The sequence below is a fragment of the Terrapene carolina genome, unplaced genomic scaffold (assembly GCF_002925995.2).
Source record: "Terrapene carolina triunguis isolate 2854851 unplaced genomic scaffold, T_m_triunguis-2.0 Scaffold66, whole genome shotgun sequence".
Taxonomy (NCBI): domain Eukaryota; kingdom Metazoa; phylum Chordata; order Testudines; family Emydidae; genus Terrapene; species Terrapene triunguis.
Genome location: NW_020664417.1, coordinates 18982871 through 19006015, shown reverse-complemented (window position 1 = coordinate 19006015; position 23145 = coordinate 18982871). Strand labels below are relative to the sequence as shown.

Below are 23145 nucleotides of genomic sequence, written 5' to 3'. Positions count from 1 at the left end.
ACAGTTTGTTCCCAGCCTCAAGCAGAGAGCAGCCAGGCAGTTTAGCCTTCTCTAGCGCTCCATCACTCCAATCATTGAAGTGCCATGAGGAGCTTGTGGCAGCTCATAGGAGCCCCTCTTAAAATTCCAATCCCCAAACTGAAGATAGAGCTGGTGTGATACCCCTGGCTGGGATGCACTCCCCCACTCCCTGGATACGCTTCAATCAGCAGTTCTCAAACTGTGGGTCAGGATCTCATTTTAATGGGGTCCCCAGGGCCAGCGTTAAATTTACTGGGGCCCGGAGCTAGGGCTGAAGCCAAAGCCCGAGAGCTTCAGCCTGAGGTGGCAGGGCTCAGGCTCCACCCTTTTGCCTCCCTGCCCTCCCACCCAGGGTCCTGTAGTAATTCTTGTTGTCAGAAGGGAGTCGTGGTGCAATGAAGTTTGAGAACCCCTGGCTTAAATCATCCTTGCAAGAGATGGTTTCTCCCTGGGCCTCAAAAAATACTGCTGAACTGCAACCTTTTGCCTTTGGAATTCACCAGATTGCACTCTCTGCTTTTTAACCCTTGGGTGTTTGTTTCCCCACGTATCTCACCCCTTTGCAAGAGCCTGTCACTATCAGACAGGGAGGCCTTAGCCCCAGTACCATTTCAGCTCTGTTCCCTGCCATTGACATTCACTTACCTTGGGACACATTCCTTCAGGCTCACTGTAACCGTTCCCCCTCAGCCTGACAGAGACACATCCTTTAAGGCAAGTTCTTCACTTTCTCCTCTAATGGGAAGTGCACCAGCTGTTACTCTAATACCGACAGGAACTCTCTGCCAGTGCCCAAATCAGCTTTAATCGTATTAGTTTTCCTTCTCATCTCCCACCCATTCACTCATTTTATTTATTAATTCATTTTACCATCAAGTCTCTGGGATGAAAATAAAAACACAGCAAGGGGGGAAAAAGTAGTATGTTCTGTACAGGATCACCCTAGGACTCCGTTACTGATGCTTAGCAGGATGCGGCCCTTGTTCTTTTTTTAATTAGCATGGTAAAGATTTGCAAAACAAAGACGTCAGCTTCCTTTAGTCGTAAGGCCCCGGGAGCTGAATTTTCTTCTCACGCGCGTTTACATGGCAGCAAAAGCAATACTTTGCTAGAAATAAGCAGAACAATTCTCATATGCAATAGAGTAACCATAAGCAGCTGACTTAAATGTAGCAGAGCCAAAACATTCAAAGTTAAAAGGCTCCCACTCCATCCGTAAGTCTCACTTCATTGTCTTTAGTTCCTGGGTCCCAGTAATTAATATAGGTGACACACAATTCACAGCACGAAACCAGACTAAGTAGTATGTATGCTGCAGCTGGGTGCTGTATAAAATTTGTTCCATAATCTTAGAAACCCCCTCCACTCCCCCGCACATGCACAAACCCACCACCAAAACGAACTTCACTAGAGTTAATGTTGACACTATATTGTCCTTTAAAACAATGCTAATAAAATATATTTTTAAGTCTAAGATTTCAGGAAATGGGCTTTTACCCCTTTCCTCTCAGTGAGCTGGAGAGGTATTAGGCAGATCAGAGGCAGGCAGCTGTACTATGAATTTTAGGTCTGGAGATCATCAAGACCTCCCTAAGAGCATCCCTTAAAGAGGAGATTATCAATTCTTTGCTCAAGAAACACTCACTTGATTCTGAGAATATCACCAATTATCACCCAGTCTAATCTCCCTCTTTTATGAAACATTATGCAGGTGATGGCAATACCTGGAGTTCTCAGATTTCCTCGATTTTTGTCACTCCAGCTTTAAGCCTGTGTTTGGGATAGAGACTACACTGTTTTCATCCGTCGGTGACTTCTTCCTAGCAATAGATGAAGATTAGCAGCCAAATTCTCTTCTTTGATACAGCACTTTTGCACCATTAGCTTACAGATATATTTGGAGACTTTGATACCATTAATATGCTGCAGACCCTGGGAGGAATAGCCAGAATGACTTGGTCGGTCCATTTTTGTCTGTTTGTGAGATCCCAAAAGAATAGTTTTGGATGATTTCTCATCAGTGCCTACAGCTCTCTCATCAGAGTTCTGTTCTGTCATGTCTCTTTTATTCAATGGGTATGGGAGGGCATTAAGCTACATAATGAGGCACTGCAGACTGAGTTGATTTCTAGATGTGGATGACACTCAGTTGTACATCTGTTTCACGAGCCCCAGATAGTACATTTGTTTGATTTTTCCCAGCACTTAGAGGCTTGAATGAAAGCTAATTAGCCGAGACTCAACATGCATTGAAAGTATGTAATGCTGGTAGGCTGGGGGAACTAACCAGAGGAAATGGGCGAGGTCATATTGGCTCCCTCAGTTGAAGGAGTGTGTTAACCTATTATTACTCAGGTTCATAAATCGGGGGGCATTGACTCCTGGGCTGATTCTGGATGCCAGATAGTCTCAGTAGCCAAAAGTGCATTTTTCCATGGCTAGGAGATTGTGACCTTTTCTCTCACACATACATCTGGTCACTGTTATTCATGTCACTTCCAGCTTAGATTATTATAACGGACTGTTTGAGGCTTAGCCTGAAAATCATTTGGAATTCTCAACTGAGGCAGACTACAGAACCCCTCTTACTTAACAGTGGCACCCACTGCTCAGAAGTCAGCACTGACTTCCCGTCTGTTCCCAGGTGTTGATTTTGACCAATAAAGCTCTAAAAGCTTTGAATGCTGACTACCATAAGGAGCACCTGCTGCCCCACTTGAGGTCAGTAGATGTTTTAAGCTAAGAGAGGAAAGATTAGAGGAGGCAGCAGTAGCTTATTCAGCTGCTGCTGTTCCAATCTGTAACTGCTGCTATTTTGTACACAAATGAGTACATGTATCTAATGCTATGGATGTATTCATTTTAAATAAATCAGTTTGCAGATAGGAAAAAGTGCTATTTTCTCTGAACTTTCAGCCTGCTGAGCTCAGCCGAATAGCTACACACTAGTTCACTTCAGAAATGAGTGAACCAGTCCAAATAAATAAGAACCAATATGAACCTGAATTTAGTTTGAGTCCTTCAAACTAAATTTTATTTGAGGTTTGAAATAATTTTGTTGCCATTCTAAAGTTAAGTTCTCACTGGTATTTTAAACACTCTTGTTTTTAACTGTAATTCACTTTAAGGTGAGCATAAAATTGTGTATAAATAACACTACATCACGTAAAAATCTGTTAGTAAGATAGAGCACAGATAAGTGACTGTCCAGAGGAAAAGCAGCAGCACTTGATAACAGGTTTTGACTTTGCTTACTCCTATACTAAAATGTATAGGAGGTTTACATCGTTGAATTCACTGAGACTTTACATATTAATGATATATACATATATATTCCTACATAATATTCAGTGCTGGCTGGTGTATCTAACATGCAGGGGCCTAGGTACTTTGCAATTCTTGCCATAGAATTCTGCTCCAGAAGCTAAGCATTCATTGCAATAAAAATATTCTAGCCTTTGGGGTTGCAAAGAAAACTTTGTTAATGTCAGGGCCAGCTCTACTGTTTTTGCTGCCCCAAGCAGCGCGCCGAATTGCCGCCAGACAGATGGGGCAGTCCATGTGCCGTTAGGGCGGCACGCGTGTTTCCGCGGCGGCGGCAATTCGGCGGCAGCTTCTGTCTTCGGCGGCTTTTGTCTTCCGGCTGAATTGCCGCCGCGGGCAGCTGAACATAGAAGCTGCCGCCGAATTGCCGCCACCGCGGAAACGCGCATGCTGCCCTAACGGCACACGGACTGCCCCCGCCGTCCACGGCAGCAATTCAGCGCGCTGCTTGTGGTGGGAAAAACACACGGACTGCCGCCCCTTGCAGATTGCTGCCCCAAGCACCTGCTTGGAATGCTAGTGCCTGGAGCCGGCCCTGGTTAATGTGAATCAAGTGCAAACTGATGTACTCTTCAGAGAGGATGAAGCAGTAGTTCTTAGAAGCATGAATTCTCACTCCAGTCATCTCGATGGATTTCACTCTGAAGCCTAATGCTAACAGTTAAAATGTCAACATGTTTCAGAATTACAGAAACATTCAGCTAACGCATTTATCCCTTACTTACAGCTGTTCGCCGCAATATACTTATTTTTCATGAAATACAGGAACATGGGAATTACCATACTGGATCAGACCAGTGGTCAACTAGTCCAGTATCTGGGCTCTGATAATAGCCTATACCAGCTGCTTCAGAGAACATTGCATTATGAAACTTCATAATGGATATATATGGAAAAAGCCTGCCCACAGAGGAAATTTCTTCCTAACTCCCATCAGCAGACATGCCTTGAAGAATTACTGTTTATATCAATTCAAAAATTTTGTTTTAAATCCTTTCTAAAGTAACTGCAGATGTTCTCATTATCCATATGACCAAGCTTTCCTGAACCTTACAAATCTCTTGGCTTTAGTGATGTCACGGGCAACGAGTCCTGCAGGTTCATTGTACAATATTTCATGTAATCAGTTTTAATTTTTTGCTTTTCTGTTTCACTGATCACCCTTATGCTCCTGTGTTACATGAGAGGATAAATCGGACAGCCCAACTGACCTCTTCTGTACTATTATTATTTTGTATATTCCTGTCATATCCCCTTTTGTCTCTAAACTAAACTGTACCCGTCTTTTTATTCTTATTATAGAAGTAGTTTCATGCCTTTGATCATCTTTAGGGTTAACATTAGATCCTTTCTGGGTCAAAGTGACCAGAACTGCACACAATATTCCAGATGAGCGCATGCCATTGATTCATATCATAGCAATGTATTTTCCATATTATTTTCTATCCCGTTCCTTATGCACCTAAATATTTTGTACTCTTTTTTCATTGTTTACACACAGAGATGTTTTCACTGAGCTGTCTGCAATGACTTTGAGGTCTGTTTCATAAGAAACCAGTAGGAAGACCATGTAGAACACAGAGCAGTAGTGTCATGTGCTACCAGCAAGACAAATTGTTTAAGAATCAGGCTGAAGCATTTTAAACGACCTTAGTTTCTGGGCTGATTTCAAGTATAGTCCTCTGTAAAGCACATCACAGTACTCTACTCTTTGTTGTCAAACGCCTGGTTTACAAGCTACAAGGTCCACATCCAAATGAAAGATTCACAATTTACTCAAACAGAAATGGGAAAAAACCCATCATGATCAGTACTGCTATATGACCACTCAACAGCAACCTCCAAGTGTGAACTTGAACAACAGCTGGCAGGCATACACATTCAATGAAAAGAAGATATAGTCCTCATCATATCTTCTGCTTGCATCTCCCAAGTGAGCAACATTGCCTTTTCTGGATTCACCTTCAGCCAGCTAGACCTCATCCATGCCCCAATCTCAACCAGACACTGGATAAGGCACTTGTTCTCATTACCACTGATAACGTGACACACAAAATACCACATTACATTTCTGTCAACAGGGAAAGAATTTCCTTTTTGATTCTGCTGTGACTTGCTTTGAAGGGAGCGAGACAACCTGCATCCTATTTATTCTTTTCTTATCAGTAGTCTCTGTAAGGAAGCTATTCAGAAACCTCATTTCGGACATAAAAATGTCAGGCATAATTCCATAGCAGCTTGATAACTTATACAAAGAAACCACTAATTCACAACTTTAAATTTCAACAAATTTAGGGGTCAGATTCATCATCAACCCAATAATACTCTTGTCCCAGGATTTTATGCAGCACATTCCTTCCACTCGCAATCTATACTCAACACATACTCTTTTAGCTTTCACTAGAAAATCCATGTATGTTGCAGAGAGAGCCCTCTATTTTCAGTACAAGGAATGTTTTAGAGGTGAACTGAAAAGTGTTTATACCTGCCATGGCCAGAAATCAGAGGTTTGTGTTCCACCTTCAAAAGCTGATGACAACACTACCATCTAAAATGGTGCAGGGGAGCAGCATTCACTTTAGGTGTCAGCACTGTAGTAGGAGAAAAAACCCGAGGAGAAATTTTCAGATATTTTACTTTAAAATGCATTGGTAAATGTGTGCAAGTGTATCTGGCCCAACTGGGGCCCTGCACTATGGGCACGTTAGCAAAGGCAGTGCCACATTTGGAGTTACCATAACAGGCCCTTAAATAATTAAGATCCAAGCAGAACTTTTAATTTTTTTAAAAAGCACTTCAGTTCATCTTTAAAACAGATAACAATGGCCTATGTCTAAAGGAGGCTGGAGATGGAACTCGGCTGTTCTCAATGTTGGCAGATGACAGAACAAGGAGCAATGGTCTCAAGTTGCAGTGGGGGAGGTCTAGGTTGGATATTAGGAAACACTATTTCACTAGGAGGGTGGTGAAGCACTGGAATGCGTTACCTAGGGAGGTGGTGGAATCTCCTCCTTCCTTGGAGGTTTTTAAGGCCCGGCTTGACAAAGCCCTGGCTGGGATGATTTAGTTGGGAATTGGTCCTGCTTTGAGCAGGGGGTTGGACTAAATGACCTCCTGGGGTCTCTTCCAACCCTGATATTCTATGATGAAGAAGAGAACACTTAAAAAATCATTTATTTGGTGAATAGTCACAGCCTGCAAAGACCATGGGAGAAGTTCTGCTCCCACTTACGTTTATAAAGTTCCATTGACTTCAAGGTTGTACAGGTATTACGGAGTAGAATTTGGCACTGAAATAACAAAATATCAAACAATTCGCTGAGCAATTGCTTGTTTTCAAAAATGACAATAGATCAAAGCTGGCAACAAGCAAAGGGATACAAATTAAAGATGTAAGCACTATTTCTTCCATTGTTCCAATGCTATTAGGCCCAAATCCTGCAGACACTTACACGTTTAATTTTAAATAGGGCTGTCAAGCGATTAAAAAAATAATCGAGCTTAATCGTGTGATTAATCACAGTTATACAATAATAGAATACCATTTATTTAAATATTTCTACATTTTCAAATTGATTTCAATTACAACGCAGAATATAAAGAGTAGAGTGCTCACTTTATATTTATTTTTGATTACAAATATTTTCACTGTAAAAAACAAAATAAATAGTATTTTTCAATTTACCTAATACAAATACTGTAGTACAATCTCTTTATCATGAAAGTTGAACATAGAATTATGTACAAAAATAACTGCATTCAAAAATAAAACAATGTAAAACTTTAGAGCCTACACGTCCACTCAGTCTTATTTCTTGTTCAGCCAGTCGCTCAGACAAACAAGTTTGTTTACATTTGCAGGAGATAATCCTGCCCGCTTCTTCTTCACAATGTCACCTGAAAGTGAGAACAGGTCACATGGCACTGTTGCAGCCGGCGTCGCGAGATATTTACATGCGAGACGCGCTAAAGATTCATATGTCCCTTCATGCTTCATCCCCCATTCCAGAGGATATGCTGATGACAGGTTCTGCTCATTAACAATCTAAAGCAGTGCGAACTGACGCATGTTCATTTTCCTCATCTGAGTCAAATGCCACCAGCAGAAGGTTGATTTTTATTTTTTGGTGGTTTGGGTTCTGTAGTTTCTGTATTGGAATATTGCTCTTTTAAGACTTCTGAAAGCATGCTCCACACCTCGTCCCTCTCAGATTTTGGAAGGTACTTCAGATTCTTAAACCTTGGGTTGAGTCCTATAGCTATCTTTAGAAATCTCACATTGGTACCTTCTTTGTGTTTTGTCAAATCTGCAGCGAAAGTGTTCTTAAAATGAATATGTGCTGAGTCATCATCCAAGACTGCTATAACATGAAATATATGGCAGAATGCAGGTAAAACAGAGCCAGAGACATACAATTCTCCCCCAAGGAGTTTGGTCACAAATTTAATTAGTGCATTATTTTTTTAATGAGGGTTATCAGCATGGAAGCATGGCCTCTGGAATGGTGGCCAAAGCATGAAGGGGCATACAAATGTTTAGCATATCTGGCATGTAAATACCTTGCAATGCTGGCTACCAAAGTCCTATGCGAACGCCTGTTCTCATTTTCTGGTGACATTGTAAATAAGAAGATGGCAGCATTATTTGTTTACATTTACAGGAGATGTGTTGTCTTAGCGACTGGCTGAACAAGTAGAACTGCGTGGACTTGTAGGCTCTAAAGGTCTGCATTGTTTTGTTTTTGAGTGCAGTTATGTAACAAAAAAAATCTACATTTATAAGTTGCATTTTCACAATAAAGAGATTGCACTACAGTACTTGTATGAGGTGAACTGAAAAATACTATCCTCATTCTTACAGTGCAAATATTTGTAATAAAAATAATATAAAGTGAGCAGTGTAGACTTTGTATTTTGTGTTGTAATTGAAATCAATACAGGGAGTCCTCGGACTTATGACGCCCAACTTACGCTGCACGCCACTTACGATGATTTTCAATTGACTGCCCGTTTTGCCCCTGTGATGCCTGTTTCGCCCTTGCGATGCTCGATTTGCATAAAGTTGCTTGAAATCACTTCCTGGTTGCGTTATACTGGTATAGAGCTGGAAGGGGTCGCTTCTGATTGGTTTTGAAGCAGCAGGGTACTTTGTTGCTGGGTAGAGTTGCCGCTTGTTTTTGATTGGTTCCCAGCCCTAGGCTCAGCCAATCAGAAAGCTTGAACAGTGATTGTCTGAGACTCAGCATGTGTGCCATTCTCCCTGGCTTTCTGAGCCTGTGTTGCCGGCATTCTGAGCAGCATATGTGAGTTTATATGTTCATTTGAATGCTGTTTACAAAATAGTGTACAGTAAATACATTGATGTTGCACCATTAGTCATCTATAATTCATTTAGTACAAAAATCTGGATTATTGTGGTGAAATTAGTGTATCAAGCCTTGGTTCAGGAATCAGTCGCCCCTTAATACCATTGATTCCTATGGGAAAAGCGGTTTCGACTTACAATTTGTTCCTCAGAATTGCATAAGTCCGAGGACTCCCTGTATAGTTGAAAATGTAGAAAAACATCCAAAAATATTTAATAAATTTCAATTGGTATTCTATTGTTTAACAGTGCAATTAAAACTGTGATTAATCGCAAGTAATTTCTGAGTTAATTGCGTGAGTTAACAGCGATTAATTGACACCCCTAATTTTAATCCCATGGAAATCAATGAGTCATGGCAATAAAGTGGGTTTATTTGCAAACTTGGGCTGTAGCATGATGACAAATCTCAAGTAAAGGCAGCAACTAAAAAGGGATCTAGACATTTGTTTGTCAATGTAATGTCATAGCACAGGAAAGATGGACAGAACTAACCCAAATATAAAACATAATAGGCCTTCGAAATCCTATGCTGGTTTTCACGAGTCCTTCAGAAATGGGGTGTCTGTTCCTTGCCCCTTTCCTAAGAACTGACTGCATGGCCATTGATTTGGGTTTACCGTTTTAAAGGGATTCTTTAAAGGGATCCCAGCATGCTCTTGTAGTAATTAGCCCTTTTATATCTGGGGGATACAGCCAGCTGCAGGTCCAGGAGGATCACTTTGCTTTTGACTACTATAGGATGAAACTCCATCTCTTCCAGCTAATAAGTATTTAGTTCCCTTTAAGATTTTCCCCCCCCCTTTCTTTTCTCATTCTTGATGGTGCAGCAAATCTGAATGTGTATTCACCCTAACCAGGCTATTAGTTGAGAAGCTATAGCTAACAATTTGGTTTTCCCAAATTTCACATGCTTGTGGGAAATAGTGTTTATGGCCAGATTTAGGGATCAAGCATATCCCAGGTCACTACTCTTTCTTGAGTCTATTTTTAGAAATGTGTGGCTGGGAGATGAAGCGCCATATCCTCTCCTTCCACAGCTAGGACCTTGGGCTTCAGAACCATCAGGGCTGATTTCTTAATAGGAGGAGATAGTCTCCCACCATCAAATACAATGCTTCAGGCAAGTGGCACCCTCTTGGGAGCTCTAGAACCAACAGCTCTTTATAGCAACACAGAACAGTCTCTTTAAAACAAGACATAATTGATTAGTCAGCTGGAACACAGTGTTTAGAAACATTAGATTAGAATGGTAAAGTAAAGCCTAGATGCACACAACCTCCCTGGGTTGAATCTCTGCACTGAGTCAGGAATCTTACTGCAGTCTGCTCAGACTTCCGTTCTTTGTCTCTAGTACCAATCATACAGTTTTCACAAGTAGTGCCCCTTGGCCAGCAGTTGTTAAAAGTCAATGGTCCAATCATTAGTCTCTATTCACATACTGACAGTTCTTGATAGACTACTCTTACTGACCCTGACATGCCTACTGACTCATGGCCAGTCACTTCCCTGTTTATACACTGTGCCTGAGAAGAAATTAACCTCTTCACACCCAGTGGGTAGCAATACAAAAGTGAATGGAGAAGCCAAGTCACATACGTTGCATAAAAATAGGAATGTCCTACATTCTCCACAGTAACTATATACTGAAATAGCTCATTTTGGTATATTATGTCTGTACACTTGAATGGCATGCTATTTTGCTTTTACATGTTGATGGATTTTACATGAAATTTTTCTAAAACTTACAACATATGTTTGGATAACAGGGAACCATCCCTGCCTGATTCATTTGCAGTTGGTTTATTGTGATACAAACAATGGTGAAGTAATAGCCCTTCATTTATCTCTTGAACTAAATCCAAGGTGGAAGACATCAGACACCCAAAGTGAGCTACATTTAAATTCAGGAATTCTTGGACAAAGACCAGAGTGATGTTCATTAATATCTTCTTGGGACTTAAGGGTGACATTTCCCAAAAGTGGCTAAAGGAGCTAGGCACCTAACTCCCTTTGAAAGTCACACATCTTTAGTCACTTTTGGGAGTCTCACCCCGAAAGAATGTTTAATTAAAAAAAATCAAAATCACTGAATGAACATCACAACTGTACATCAGTAACATGGAAATACTTATCAACGTCACAAGGGGATTTACCAATATTTTTTCCAGAACCCTGAAGGTAATTTTAAGTATTTTATTCATTTTTATTCTTAAAGTAAATAAAAAAAAATCTTAGCACTTGGCAGAAACTCTGCAAGTTCTAGTTCTCAATGTTAAACAACTTGCATGATTACAAATCATGTGTTCTGGTGACATTTCAGAAGTAGCATCTTATATAGCTGTCATGATTACAAAGTTGTTCCATGACTAAACCTATAGAAATAGAAAAACTTCACTTATGAAGTTGGAGATGCATAATTTTTGTAATAAAATAAAAGCTTCGCAAAATAAGTTGTTCTAGATTTTGGAAAAACAAATAAAATTAGTTACTTCTAAAACAATTTCAGTGAATGCAGGACACCGTAACCTGCCAACCACACACATACTACAAAACTAATGAGAAACTACATACTCCACTTGGAGGCACATCCATTTTCTTCTTAAAAAGTCATTTATAGAAGAGTACATTGGTGATCTCTTCTTACATGCTGGATCCTTGTCAAGCCCTGGTCAAAAAATTATAAATTATTGAAGCATATTATAATGCGGTATCTCTGTATGTTCTGAGGAGTCCTCCACAATGTTTAATGTAGAAAGATTAACTATTAATTGCAAAATAATTGTTTGGAATTATTCCCTCATCTTTATTTAAAAAAAAAAAAAAGAAAAAACACACCATGCATTTCCCTCCCCTGGATTATTGAAATGTTACCATTGCCTACTGACATTGAGAACCTGTTGGTATTTGGGGAGAATGGGCCAATGTAATATTCACACAATTGTTTGGTGCTCATTCATCCACAACTCAGAAGTATTTGTTTTTCCTGAAGACAGCATAAACTGCTCAGAGAATAAAGCAAGGTTTCAGAAAACTCATTAACAAATTGGTTAAACAACCTCTGCATGAGGTACATTACCCAAAATTGTAACCTTGCACTGAGCAACAGGAAAGCATTAAGTACTGGGTATTAGTGCAGTTTTCCACTCTGATTTAGCTTCATAGGTACCCATAAAGCTATTTTTTTTTTTATTGCAATCAAGCAGAAATTAAAGAGAGAGAAAAGTATTTTATAAGCTAGTAAGTAGCCATCCAGAACCTAGCTGAGTTTACTCACTGAGCTTTGACTTAATCTCTTAAAGTTGCTGTGGGATACATGCAGTTTTTTACTTCACTGCTTGTGCAGCAATTCCCCTCTCTCTCCCCATCCTGCTGACACACTACATGCTGAGAGCTTGATATCTATTTGTTCACATTGCTGGCTAGTGCCTAGTTGAAGAATGGAAGAGAGTGTGTGGTATAAGAAGGTGGTGGGAATAATGAAAAAGTGTGAACAGGACACACAATGTGTTTATGTAAGTACACACCACTGAGACTAACAGTCTCACCTGATGAGCAATTTGAAAAAAGCTGTAGATGTATTTTAAAATAAAACCAATTTTAACTTTTTTAAAAACGTCATTATTGTGTTGGTGGGGAGAAGAGAAAGAAGGAAAGAAAACAAAGTAACTGCAATCTGGAGGAAAAAGTTGCTAGGATTTGAAGTGACCTACTGGCTCTGTTGGCATACCAACTAAAGAGCTGTTCACTTGTGTGACTGACTTCTATAGCTGCCACAGTGTTAATCCCTTGGGCTTTTCTTCCATTTGATTCAATTCTTTCCCTGCCCCCATTGTTGAAGTATCGCTGTTACATCCCCTATTCAAATTGATAATTCAAGGGGTTTTGGCCAATTTTGCCAGTCAGCAGCTGAACTTTTTACCCTGTTGACTCTTAGTATAGTCCAGTATTTAAACTTGGCCCTATTTTTTTCCCAAAGTGGGCCACATTATTTTCAACAAAGCATTTGTATAGCTGAGGGAGGGGAGTGATAATTATCACCTGGCCAACACTATAAAGTTCCAATGTGGGGTTATTCTCAAAACCCTTGTTTTCCACTCTGCATTCCTGGAAGTACCAGAAGTAACCAAACCAAATATTGCTTCAAATTTATCTTGTAGCAATACATACGTCACATACTTTTCCATTTTTTATTTAATTCTGCACAGTGTAACAAAGCACTTTTTCACAACTGAAGTTTTCAGAAAAGTTTACAATTGTGTTCTGGTAGTTTGGAATTAAAAAAAACTCTTCTCTCCATAGTCACTGCAGTAACGCCAGCTTTACAGCAAATAACAGAAATATTTAAACAATGTATTGTTCAACCAAGAATTACCAACTACAAATCAAACAGTTCTCATCATTCAGGAAAAAATGGAGCAGTACAAAACCTCTCTCTTTAGGCACCTTCACATCCTCCTCTTCTGTGTGCTTATATACAGAACTGTGAAAAGGAAAAAGTGAAACATGTTATAGAATTCCAGTACATATGGTGCCATGTTTACCCTATCAATTAAATCAGGAAATGTAAAATCTGAAGTTCCAAAAGCAATATTAACTGAGTCAAACTACATACATGTAGTTTCTATTCCAGTTTTCCTTGTAGAACACTTAGTTTAATATATTACTTCATCAAATTGTGCACCATAACGGATAGAGGCTGTACAGATGGATTCTATAGCGTGACTGTTCCTAAAACCAATTTCACTGGAACTGCCTTCTGTGATGCCGAGGAGAGTCCAACCAGATTTTCAGGATGCGTAGATTAAGGGTGTTAGAAATAACAGTCTTGATCTGACAACAAAAGGTTCAGGATCCTCACTCCTTTTCATTTAAAACTTATGGCAAAGGTCACGGTAACCTATGAAGTAGTCTGTACATTCCACTTATTGGACCAGTACCACGGTCTTGTGATAAAGGGATTCCTGCAAGTGTTTAGGAAAGGGTCTCCTTTGGGGCAGAGGGAAAGGAGGAGGAAGTCATGATACTTGCATCTTGGGTGCCCAGAGTGTGAAATATTTCAGAATTAACTATGTTCTCAAACTGAGGGGTGTCACTTCTCAGCTCAACCGGTTTCTAGAGTCTATTACCCCTCTTCTCATTATGAGGTGGGCTGTAAGACCTCTCGCTACCTTGCCATCATCCAGCTTCTTCCCTCAGCCTTTAAAACATGATCTTATTTCCAAGTCTTTAAAAAAAAAAAAAGGGGGGGGGGGAGGAGGTGAGATGGGGGCAAAAACCCCTTGACCATATTTGCTTCTCTAACTTCAATCTCACCTATCCAAATTCTGGAAGAGATGCCTGGCCAACCCTAAAGGTGACTTCTCTATTCTCATCCTCCTATTGAGATAAAGACTGTCTAATTTCTCTCTTTCGCATGGGCTCTGTGCTCCTCTTGTTTTCCTCTTTCTGTCCTTGCCTGTGGATATCCACAGAGTTCAGTTCCTGGCCCTCTCCTTTTTTCCTCTTTACATTTTGCTCCTGGGTGACTTCATCCATTCCTGTGCCTTCACTTCTCTTCTCTACACTGATTCCTCTGCACGTGTGACCTCTGCCCCTCTGTTCATTCTTGAATTTTTGCCCACAACCACCTCCCAACCTCTCTTCCTGGCATTTCCTGCTACCAGGGTGAAAGGTATGCCTATATTACAAATACCTCCATCTCAAGGGGTTGGGTTACACTACCATTATCCCTCAATAAAGTTAAAGATAGGCCATTTTATAATGGGGATAGGACCTTAACTGTCTTTGAACCACACTAAAACTTATCTGTCTAGTTCGGGGTCGGCAACCTTTCAGAAGTGGTGTGCCGAGTCTTCATTTATTCACTCTAATTTAAGGTTTCGTGTGCCTGTAATACATTTTGACGGTTTTAGAAGGTCTCCTTCTATAAGTCTATAATATATAACTAAACTACTGTTGTATGTAAAGTAAATAAAGTTTTTAAAATGTTTAAGAAACTTCATTTAAAATTAAATTAAAATGTAGAGCCCCCCCAGACTGGTGGCCAGGACCCAGGCAGTATGAGTGCCACTGAAAATCAGCTTGCGTGCCATAGGTTGCCTACCCCTGGTCTAATTTTTTATACTCCGCCTATTTCCATGGTAGCTGAGCCTTGGAAAGTCTCATTATAATGTGTCATGGGTCAGTGTTAATTATTGTAATCTTCTTTAATGAGTAAAGTCTTCACCTGTAAGCACAGTCTTAAATATTAATAAATTGCATTAGACAGTTAAGTTAGTCAACATTCAGTTTTGGACAATCAACCTGTGAGTGTATATTACAGCACTATCAATATCCACAGACCCCTATAAATGTACACACTGCTTTACAGAGCAAGACGTGATAAGCTCTGTGAAGCAAGGGACAGCTAGATAGACAAGACCATTCTGGTGAATGTTATTGGTTGGCTGACTAAGAAAAGAAAGGGTCCTGTGATGGGTGGGTTAGAGGGAGGGATAGAAAAGAGAGGTACTTGGTAAAAGACAGGGAGAGAGGAAGGAGTCACAGGGATCAATAAGGAATAGCATAGGACCAGAATAGCAGAGCAGGAGGAAATGAGAACAGACGGTAGGTAAAAGAAAGATTATGTAAGGCCTTTAGCAAGAGTAAAAAGTTTGAAATGGATGTGGCTGGAAACAGGCAGTCACCTACTTTTATTTTCATACATGCCTCAAATTCAAAATTCCATACCAAAACCAATCTCCTAATCAAGAGTATTGCAAGGAGGGAGAGTTACCATTATTTCCTCGGATAAATGCATCCCCATATTTGTTCTTTAATTGACCATTTACATATTCTTCTGTCTGCTCCAGAGCTATGTTCATATACCCATCCAAGCAAGCCAGGACACCTGAAGACATTAACAAGTTTAAAAAAATTTAAAACAAAACACAAATTTCAAAAATCAGGGTAAACATAAATTTGACAGTCTTTTATTCTTCAAATACAACTCAAACCTCTCTTTCTAGATAAACTGCTCTGATTAACTGAAGCATACACTCTACTCTAAGCCAATTAGAAAAATTGTCACCATAGCCTCATCATCCATTAGGCAGTGATTAAATCTTCATCAATCGCTCCGTAAATGAAAAAAACTGCTTGTGATAAAACAGAACTTTGTCACAAGATCAATGGCTTCTGCTTGGAAAGCTGAAAATAGTGCAATTCATTTATGTATTAGCAAGAGATGAACGGCAGAAGGGACTGAGGTGCACCAGAGCCCTTCACGACCCCTCAAATAGTGATCCGTTAGACCCTAAGCAGGTAAGCAAAAACCACCCAGCCAAGGACCAGAGAGCGAGCATGCTCGGTGCCATCTCAGAGCCCTGGTCCCCCTTGTCCAATGTCCCATTTCTAGCCGTGCCCATCTCTAATGCTTCAGAGAAAAGAAATTTAAAAACAACAACAAACAGAAGATACGGGGTTTGTGGGGGTATGAATCCCTTCCTGACTCCTGCACGTGGGTGGCTGAAATCCTGAAGCATAAGCTTTTAGGAACATAAAACAAACTGGAAATGAGCCTCAGGGCTCTTGGGTCCTACCCCCTACCATCACAAGCAACCCCATCATACAATCACACTCATCAATTTGTCCAGCTCTTTCTTAAAACTCATTAAATCATTTGTCCCCACAACTCCTATCGGAGGTTGATCCAGAACCTCACTCCTGTGATAGTTACAAACCTTCTTCTAATTTCCAGCCTGTATTTGTTCACAGCCAGTTTACAGCCATTTGTTCTTGTGCTAACATTCACAGATTCTAAGGCCAGAAGGGACCATTTGTGACCATCTAGTCTGATCTCTTGTATAGCACAGGCCAACTTTCCCAAAATAATTCCTGGAGCAGATCTTTTAGAACATCCAATCTTCATTAAAAATTGTCAGTGGTGGAGACTCCACCATGACCCTTAGTAAATTGTTCCAAAGGTTAATTGCTCTCCCCATTGAAAATTTACACCTTATTTCCAGTCTGAATTTGTCCAATTTCAACTTCCAGCCATTGGATCATGTTATACCTTTCTCTGCTAGACTGAAAAGCCCATTATTTGCTCCCCATGTAGGTTCTTATAGACTGTAATCAAGTCATCCCTTAACCCTTCTCTTTGACATAAATAGATTGAGCTCTTTGAGTTTATCATTATAAGGCATGTTTTCTAATCCTTTAATCATTCTCCTGGCTCTTCTTCCCCTCCCATTTATCACCATCCTTCTTGAATTGTGGGCATCAGAACTACACACCAGTGCTAAATACAGATGTAAAATAATCTCTTTTATCTTACTCAAGATTCCCATGCTTATGTGTCCCAGGATCACATTAGCTCTTCTGTCCACAGTGGGAGTTCATGTTCAGCTGATTATCCACTATAACCCACAAATCTTTTTCAGAGTCAATGCTTCATATGACTGAGTCCTCCATCTGTAAGTATGGCCTACATTCTTTGTTACCAAATGTATACATTTATATTTATCTGTATTAAAACACACTGTCTGCTTGTGCATAGTTTACCAAGTGATCTAGATCGCTCTGACTCAGTAACCTGTCCTCTTCATGATTTACTGTTCCCCCAATTCTTGTCATCTGCAAATTTTATCAGTGATAATTTTGTTTTCTTCCAAGTCACTGATCAAGATGTTAAATAGCGTAGGGACAAGAACTGATCCTTGCAGGATCCCACTGAACCCCCCCCCCACATGATGATGATACCCCATCTACAGTTACATTCTGAGACCTATCATTGAGCTAGTTTTTAATCCATTTAATGTGTGCCATGTTAATTTTATATCATTTTAGTTTTTTAAAAACAAAATGTCACGCGGTACCAAGTCTAAGTATATTATGTCAATACTATTACCTTTATCAACCAAATTTGTAATCTCGTCAAAAAAAATATCAACTTAGTTTGACGGGATTGTGATGGCTTGGATCACAGAAACCCCCTTGGGAACTGCCATCCGATGTGCAAAGACTACCCCTGCTCCTGTTTTCCCTGCCAGCTCAGGACTCCAGCACCCTGTCTTGCTGAGCCAGACACTCCCGTCTGGCTCCAGACACAGACCCAGGGTCTGAATCACTTGCCCCAAAGTTTACCTGAAAACAGCCCCCCGAAGTGTGCTTGTCTTTCGCACTCAGATGCCCAACTCCCAATGGGGTCTAAACCCAAATAAATCCGTTTTACCCTGCATAAAGCTTATGCAGGGCAAACTCATAAATTATTCGCCCTCTATAACACTGATAGAGAGATATGCACAGTTGTTTGCTCCCCCAGGTATTAATACATACTTTGAGTAAATTACTAAATAAAAAGTGATTTTATTAAATACAGACAGTAGGATTTAAGTGGTTCCAAATAGTAACAGACAGAACAAAGTAAGTCACCAAGCAAAATAAAATAAAATGCGCAAATCTATGTCTAATCAAACTAAATACAGATAATCTCACCCTCAGAGATGCTTCAGTAAGTTTTTCTCAGACTGGACACCTTCCAGGCCTGGGCACAATTCTTTCCCCTGGTACAGCTCTTGTTCCAGCTCAGGTGATAGCTAGGGGATTCTTCATGATGGCTTCTCTCTCCCTCTGTTCTCTTCCACCCCTTTATATATCTTTTGCATAAGGCGGGAACCCTTTGTCCCTCTGGGTTTCCACCCTCCCCTCACTGGAAAAGCACCAGGTTAAAGATGGATTCCAGTTCAGGTGACATGATCACATGTCACTGCAAGACTTCATTACTCACTTGCCAGCACACACACATACAGGAAGACTCACAGGTAAACAGCCATCTGCAGACAATGGGAGTCATCAAGATTCCAAACCATCATTAATGGCCCACACTTTACATAATTACAATAGGCCCTCAGAGTTATATTTTATATTTCTAGTTTTAGATACAAGAGTGATACATTTATACAAATCGGATGATCACATTCAGTAGATTATAAGCTTTGTAATGATACCTTACAAGAGACCTTTTGCATGAAGCATATCCCAGTTACATTATATTCACTTATTATCATGTTTTTATAAAACCATATAGACTGCACAACGTCACAGGGATCATTTTCCATAAACCCATGTTAATTTGCATTAAATTACACTCTTTCCGTTAATTTGTTTTTTATTAATCAAGCCCTGTATCAACCACGCCATTATCTTGGCTGAGACTGATGTCAGGCTGACAGGTCTATAATTACCCGGGTCATCCCAATCACCTTTCTAAAAATGACCTAACATTAGCTTTCTTCCAGTCTCCTGGAACTTCCCCAGTGATCCAAGTCTTATTGAAAATCAAAATTAACGATCCAGAGATCACTTCAGACAGCTCTCTTAATCCTTTAGTTTAAATAGTTCTAAATAACTTCAATATCCATGAAGTGATCACCTTAATATAGGATAGCACAATGCCCCATAATGTACCACATTTTACAACAATTTTGATCTACAATATCTTTAAAGAAAAAACTTTGACTGGCAGCTGTTATCTTCATGCTATAAATTACACATTTCAATAAACTTCTCAACACTTTTCTTGAACACAACTCAGCTAAAATTGTAGTAACTGACATATTTACTTTTAAAATACTATAATTTTTTATTTCAATATAACTAAGCTTGCAACATTTTAAAATGCACACATTTTTAAACATGCCACAGGCATCAATTTTCCAAGATAGTTATACAGTTTAGTTACTGGATCACGAAGAAAAATTCCGTGCCCTTTAGTATTTTTTTTTTCTTGACTTTAAACAAATTAATACAAAAGCAATGTTGCTTTTAAAAATATATATCTTCTTTTCCCACTTTTCTCTTAGTCTTCTTCTGCACTGAACTCTATATACAGAATTCACTTCCTGAGCTGGTCCACTAAGTCCCTTATATCCCTCCTCAAGACCTGCTTCTTTTGTGACACCCATGAATCCCTGTTTCTTCAAAAGAGCTCTACCAGCATGGAACTCAGGGCAGGATTAGGATCTTAGCCATCTATTTACTTACTTCTGTTTACTTAATGAACAAATTGTTCATTTATGTAGAGGGAAGGGGTTTAATGTCGGGAGGAACAGGTGCTAGGGACACTAGAACTAAAGCTTGGGGATAGTTTGAACAACAATTTTTTTTTTTTTTTTTTTTTTTTTAGTTTGTTTGTTAGTTAAACACACTAAACTTGCAACTAGTAAGATGTGTGCCCCATCACACTGGTCTTTTTGTATGTTGTATCCCTTCCCCTACTACTCATCATTTTTGTCATCTTCGACTGTATTCTTTAGGGTTGGGACTACGCTTTCCTCTGGGATCGGAAAACATCTGATAATTATTTAGAACCCAAAAAGTATTATAATTTAACTGTATAACTGTCTGGATTAAAGAACAGCAATGTGGAAAAAACAGTCCAGTTGGACTCTTGTCTAGCATACATCCTCACATCTCAGCAGTGTTACCGTAAGATCTTCCATTAAATAACTGGGAATTTGAACTCTCTTGCCAACTTTTATGGTCTTAGGATCACATTTTCCTACAAGTGTTTTTCTTTCTTCTCTTTCCACACAAATAGGAGAAACTGACTGACTACAGACAAAGTGCTGTTAATTGCACAAAATAAACAAAATGAAAGATTCCCCCCTCCCCCCGCCCGATCTCTGTTATAGTAATCTCAGGAATTACTTTTAACAATAGTAGGTAAAAAATAATTTCAGACAAGTGAGACTAAAAATATCACTCAGTATGCCTTAAATGGCAGTGTTTTCACAGCCTTTTTTGTTCCTAGTGTGCGTTCATGCTTATTTCATTCTCTCTTCTTCCCCCTTGTATTTTTCCACTCTACTAACAGGCCTGGCATAAAGTGTTATTGTTACCCAACCTCCTATTTACATTTTAAATGTGTATATACACACACAGGCAAGCAAGTCACACACAGTAACTTATCAAATATGGTTTGTGCTTTTTCATAGCCTCTTCCCTTAAATGTGGCATTCACTTGCCACAGAATTGAGACATTTTGCAATTATTCAGTCATATCTGCATTAAGTGATATTTGTCAAAGTACAATTAGCAACATGGCCTAGAAACAGAAGTAGATAAATTTGTTGACAAATTTGTAACGAGAGTCTGGAATCTTTTATGAACAAAAGGTTTTTTTAAATGTTTTAAGGAATTTCACAAATGCCGCTTACATTATAGTTTCATGTACTATAATAAATCCCCAAGTAAATTTTCCTCACCACAACACATGCGCTATTCTCTCAAACAGCGTAAAGTGAAGTCAGATGAGTTATACCCGTGTAAAAACTGGTGTGATCAGTATCTGGCCCATAACATTTAAATATTTGAAGCACTCAGTAAAATACCGTTTTTGGGGGGTAGGGGCGGGAATTGAAATGTATAGTTTCATGTTAGACAGTGTTTTCTATGTCCCAGCCAGTCTCCTCTTCCTCACTGAAAGCAAGCAGTGAGGTATAAACCTCTGATGACACTGCTAAAAAAAACAGGGAGCCAACAGACCTATTCTGATAGAAGTCACGCTGGGACACTAGACCTGTAAGAAAAGCTTCTCCTTGATAATCCTATGAGAGGATAGGCCCATGACTAACTTGGATTTTCAAAAGCATTTAAGTGATTTTAGAGCAAGAATCCCACTTAGAGCCATTGGAACTTTTGTTCCTACATTACTTAGGTTCTTCTAAAAAAATCCCACTCTAAAGCCTCAATCCAACAGTTAAACATATGCATAACTCAAGAGGATTCGAAATTCCTATGCTGGGAGCCTACACTGCTTCTTTCAAGATTACTGACCTAGACAAATTGTTTTAATCAAAAAACCAAGTGTGTTTTTTTTCCATCTGCAATTTCTCCAGAATTATTTATTTTTATTTAACATTATGCCACCCTTTCCCAAATCTAAAATTGGCTATTCTAACACTTCAGATCACTGCACTACTAACTGGGATCCTCAGTTCAAGATTCCCAACCAAAATTCTCTCTGGAGCTTATGTAAATCACTAAAATAAACATGTCACTCTGGGGCCACATGATACAGGAATTGCACCAGTCACAACAAGAACTTGAGAATCTAACTCAAGCTACTATTACTATAGCAATAATTCCTGATATATGCAAGCCACCATACTAACACAGCCACAGAAAGAAAATACAGGTACCAAGAAATTAACATTCCTGCAAAGTTCTCTTGCTTTTATTAGTTATGGGACAGTCATTGTTTTAAAGTTAAGCACTGTATTTGTCCCTTCCTCCCCCAAACAGTGAGAATGTAGACATTATTCATTATGGGAGAGAGTGGGGAGAACTTACCTCGATAATCAACTCCAGAATTTAACTTTACAACAACAGGCCTTCCTATAATTTGTTTTAAAAAGTCACTAGGGGTTTGCTTCCGTAGACTCATTGTGATGGTCCTGATGGTCTGGGAGGAAAAAAAAATGTTTAGATAAATAACTCAAATACTGATCTTAAAACATATATTCAACTAAGACAGGCAGTCTTGTGGCTCTCAAAGTGTTCAGTAGGGAAAAAATATCAAAGTGGATAAAAGTGAAATCTGCAGAAAAAGAGGACAGACTTAAAACTGCAGTTCCACAGCCATAGCATGAAACATTCTATTTAACTTTTTTGCAGTTTCTGAAATTCTTAATAGGAATCCTCATATGTTTTTCTGTTAAACATCTGTTCACCATGCTGTGCTTCTTGCAAACTTCCAACGTAGCCCGCAAAGGCTTTTATTTTCCATAACACCTTTTGTTAAAGCAGCTTTACTCGAATTATGGAATCAAGAATAGTTAATGAGTGTTTCATATCTAAAAAAATACAGAAATACAATTATATGCAGACTGCTATGTTAAAATGGAAAGAGCAAGGAGATTGTGTTAAAAGTAAAATTTTGGGCATGATTCTGATCTTAGTTACACTAATGAAAATCAAAATAATTTGGTTGAAGTCACTCTCAAACTCAATGAAGTTACATCATGCACACAACATATGGAAATAACCAGTACATGAGTATGTACTGTGCATGCTTTAGATTCAGTTAAAAACATACGTATATACTCGGTCATAAGCCAATTTTTTTTAGTAAAAAAGGGAAGCATCAGAGAAGGGGGTTGGCTTATGAACACGTATAGAGAGGGAGAGGTGGGACATAGGGCCCCCCCCCCCCCAACAGAGGGAGCAAGGAGAGGCAGCACAGCCAGAAGGGAAGAGGTGAGGCCAGATTCTGTTCACTTCTGGCCACGCTACTCTCCCCGCAGCCTCCAAAGCAGCTGCAGCTCCAGGGCTGGCAGGCTGCGTCTGCACCGCCCGGCCCCGCCCGCCGGAGCAGCTCCGGCCAGGCCAGAGACATCCTCACCTGACCCACCCCAGCTAAGGTGGGAAGGAATGGGATGGGGAGAGTG

The 23145-nt window shown here is 39.6% G+C and overlaps 1 protein-coding gene across 1 annotated transcript; it reads right to left on the bottom strand.

Moving 5' to 3' along the window:
• Positions 1-12881: 12881 nt before the first annotated feature.
• On the bottom strand, positions 12882-22778 carry LSM6 (LSM6 homolog, U6 small nuclear RNA and mRNA degradation associated). The gene is made up of 3 exons (XM_026647841.2): positions 22049-22778; positions 15489-15602; positions 12882-13193 (listed from the first exon to the last, which is right to left on the bottom strand). The coding sequence occupies exons 1-3, from the start codon at positions 22140-22142 to the stop codon at positions 13159-13161; spliced, it is 243 nt and encodes an 80-aa protein (XP_026503626.1). The 5' UTR covers positions 22143-22778; the 3' UTR covers positions 12882-13158.
• Between the last annotated feature and the right edge of the window lie 367 nt (positions 22779-23145).

What these genes read in the sequence shown, in the direction of transcription:
- LSM6 (XM_026647841.2), bottom strand. Translation starts at nt 22,142, where the DNA reads ATGAGTCTACGGAAGCAAACCCCTAGTGACTTTTTAAAACAAATTATA. An exon ending in TTCTGGAGTTGATTATCGAG is followed by an intron (nt 15,603 to 22,048) that starts GTAAGTTCTCCC and finishes TAATGTCTTCAG; the next exon opens with GTGTCCTGGCTTGCTTGGAT. An exon ending in ATTTATCCGAGGAAATAATG is followed by an intron (nt 13,194 to 15,488) that starts GTAACTCTCCCT and finishes TCCTTTTCACAG; the next exon opens with TTCTGTATATAAGCACACAG.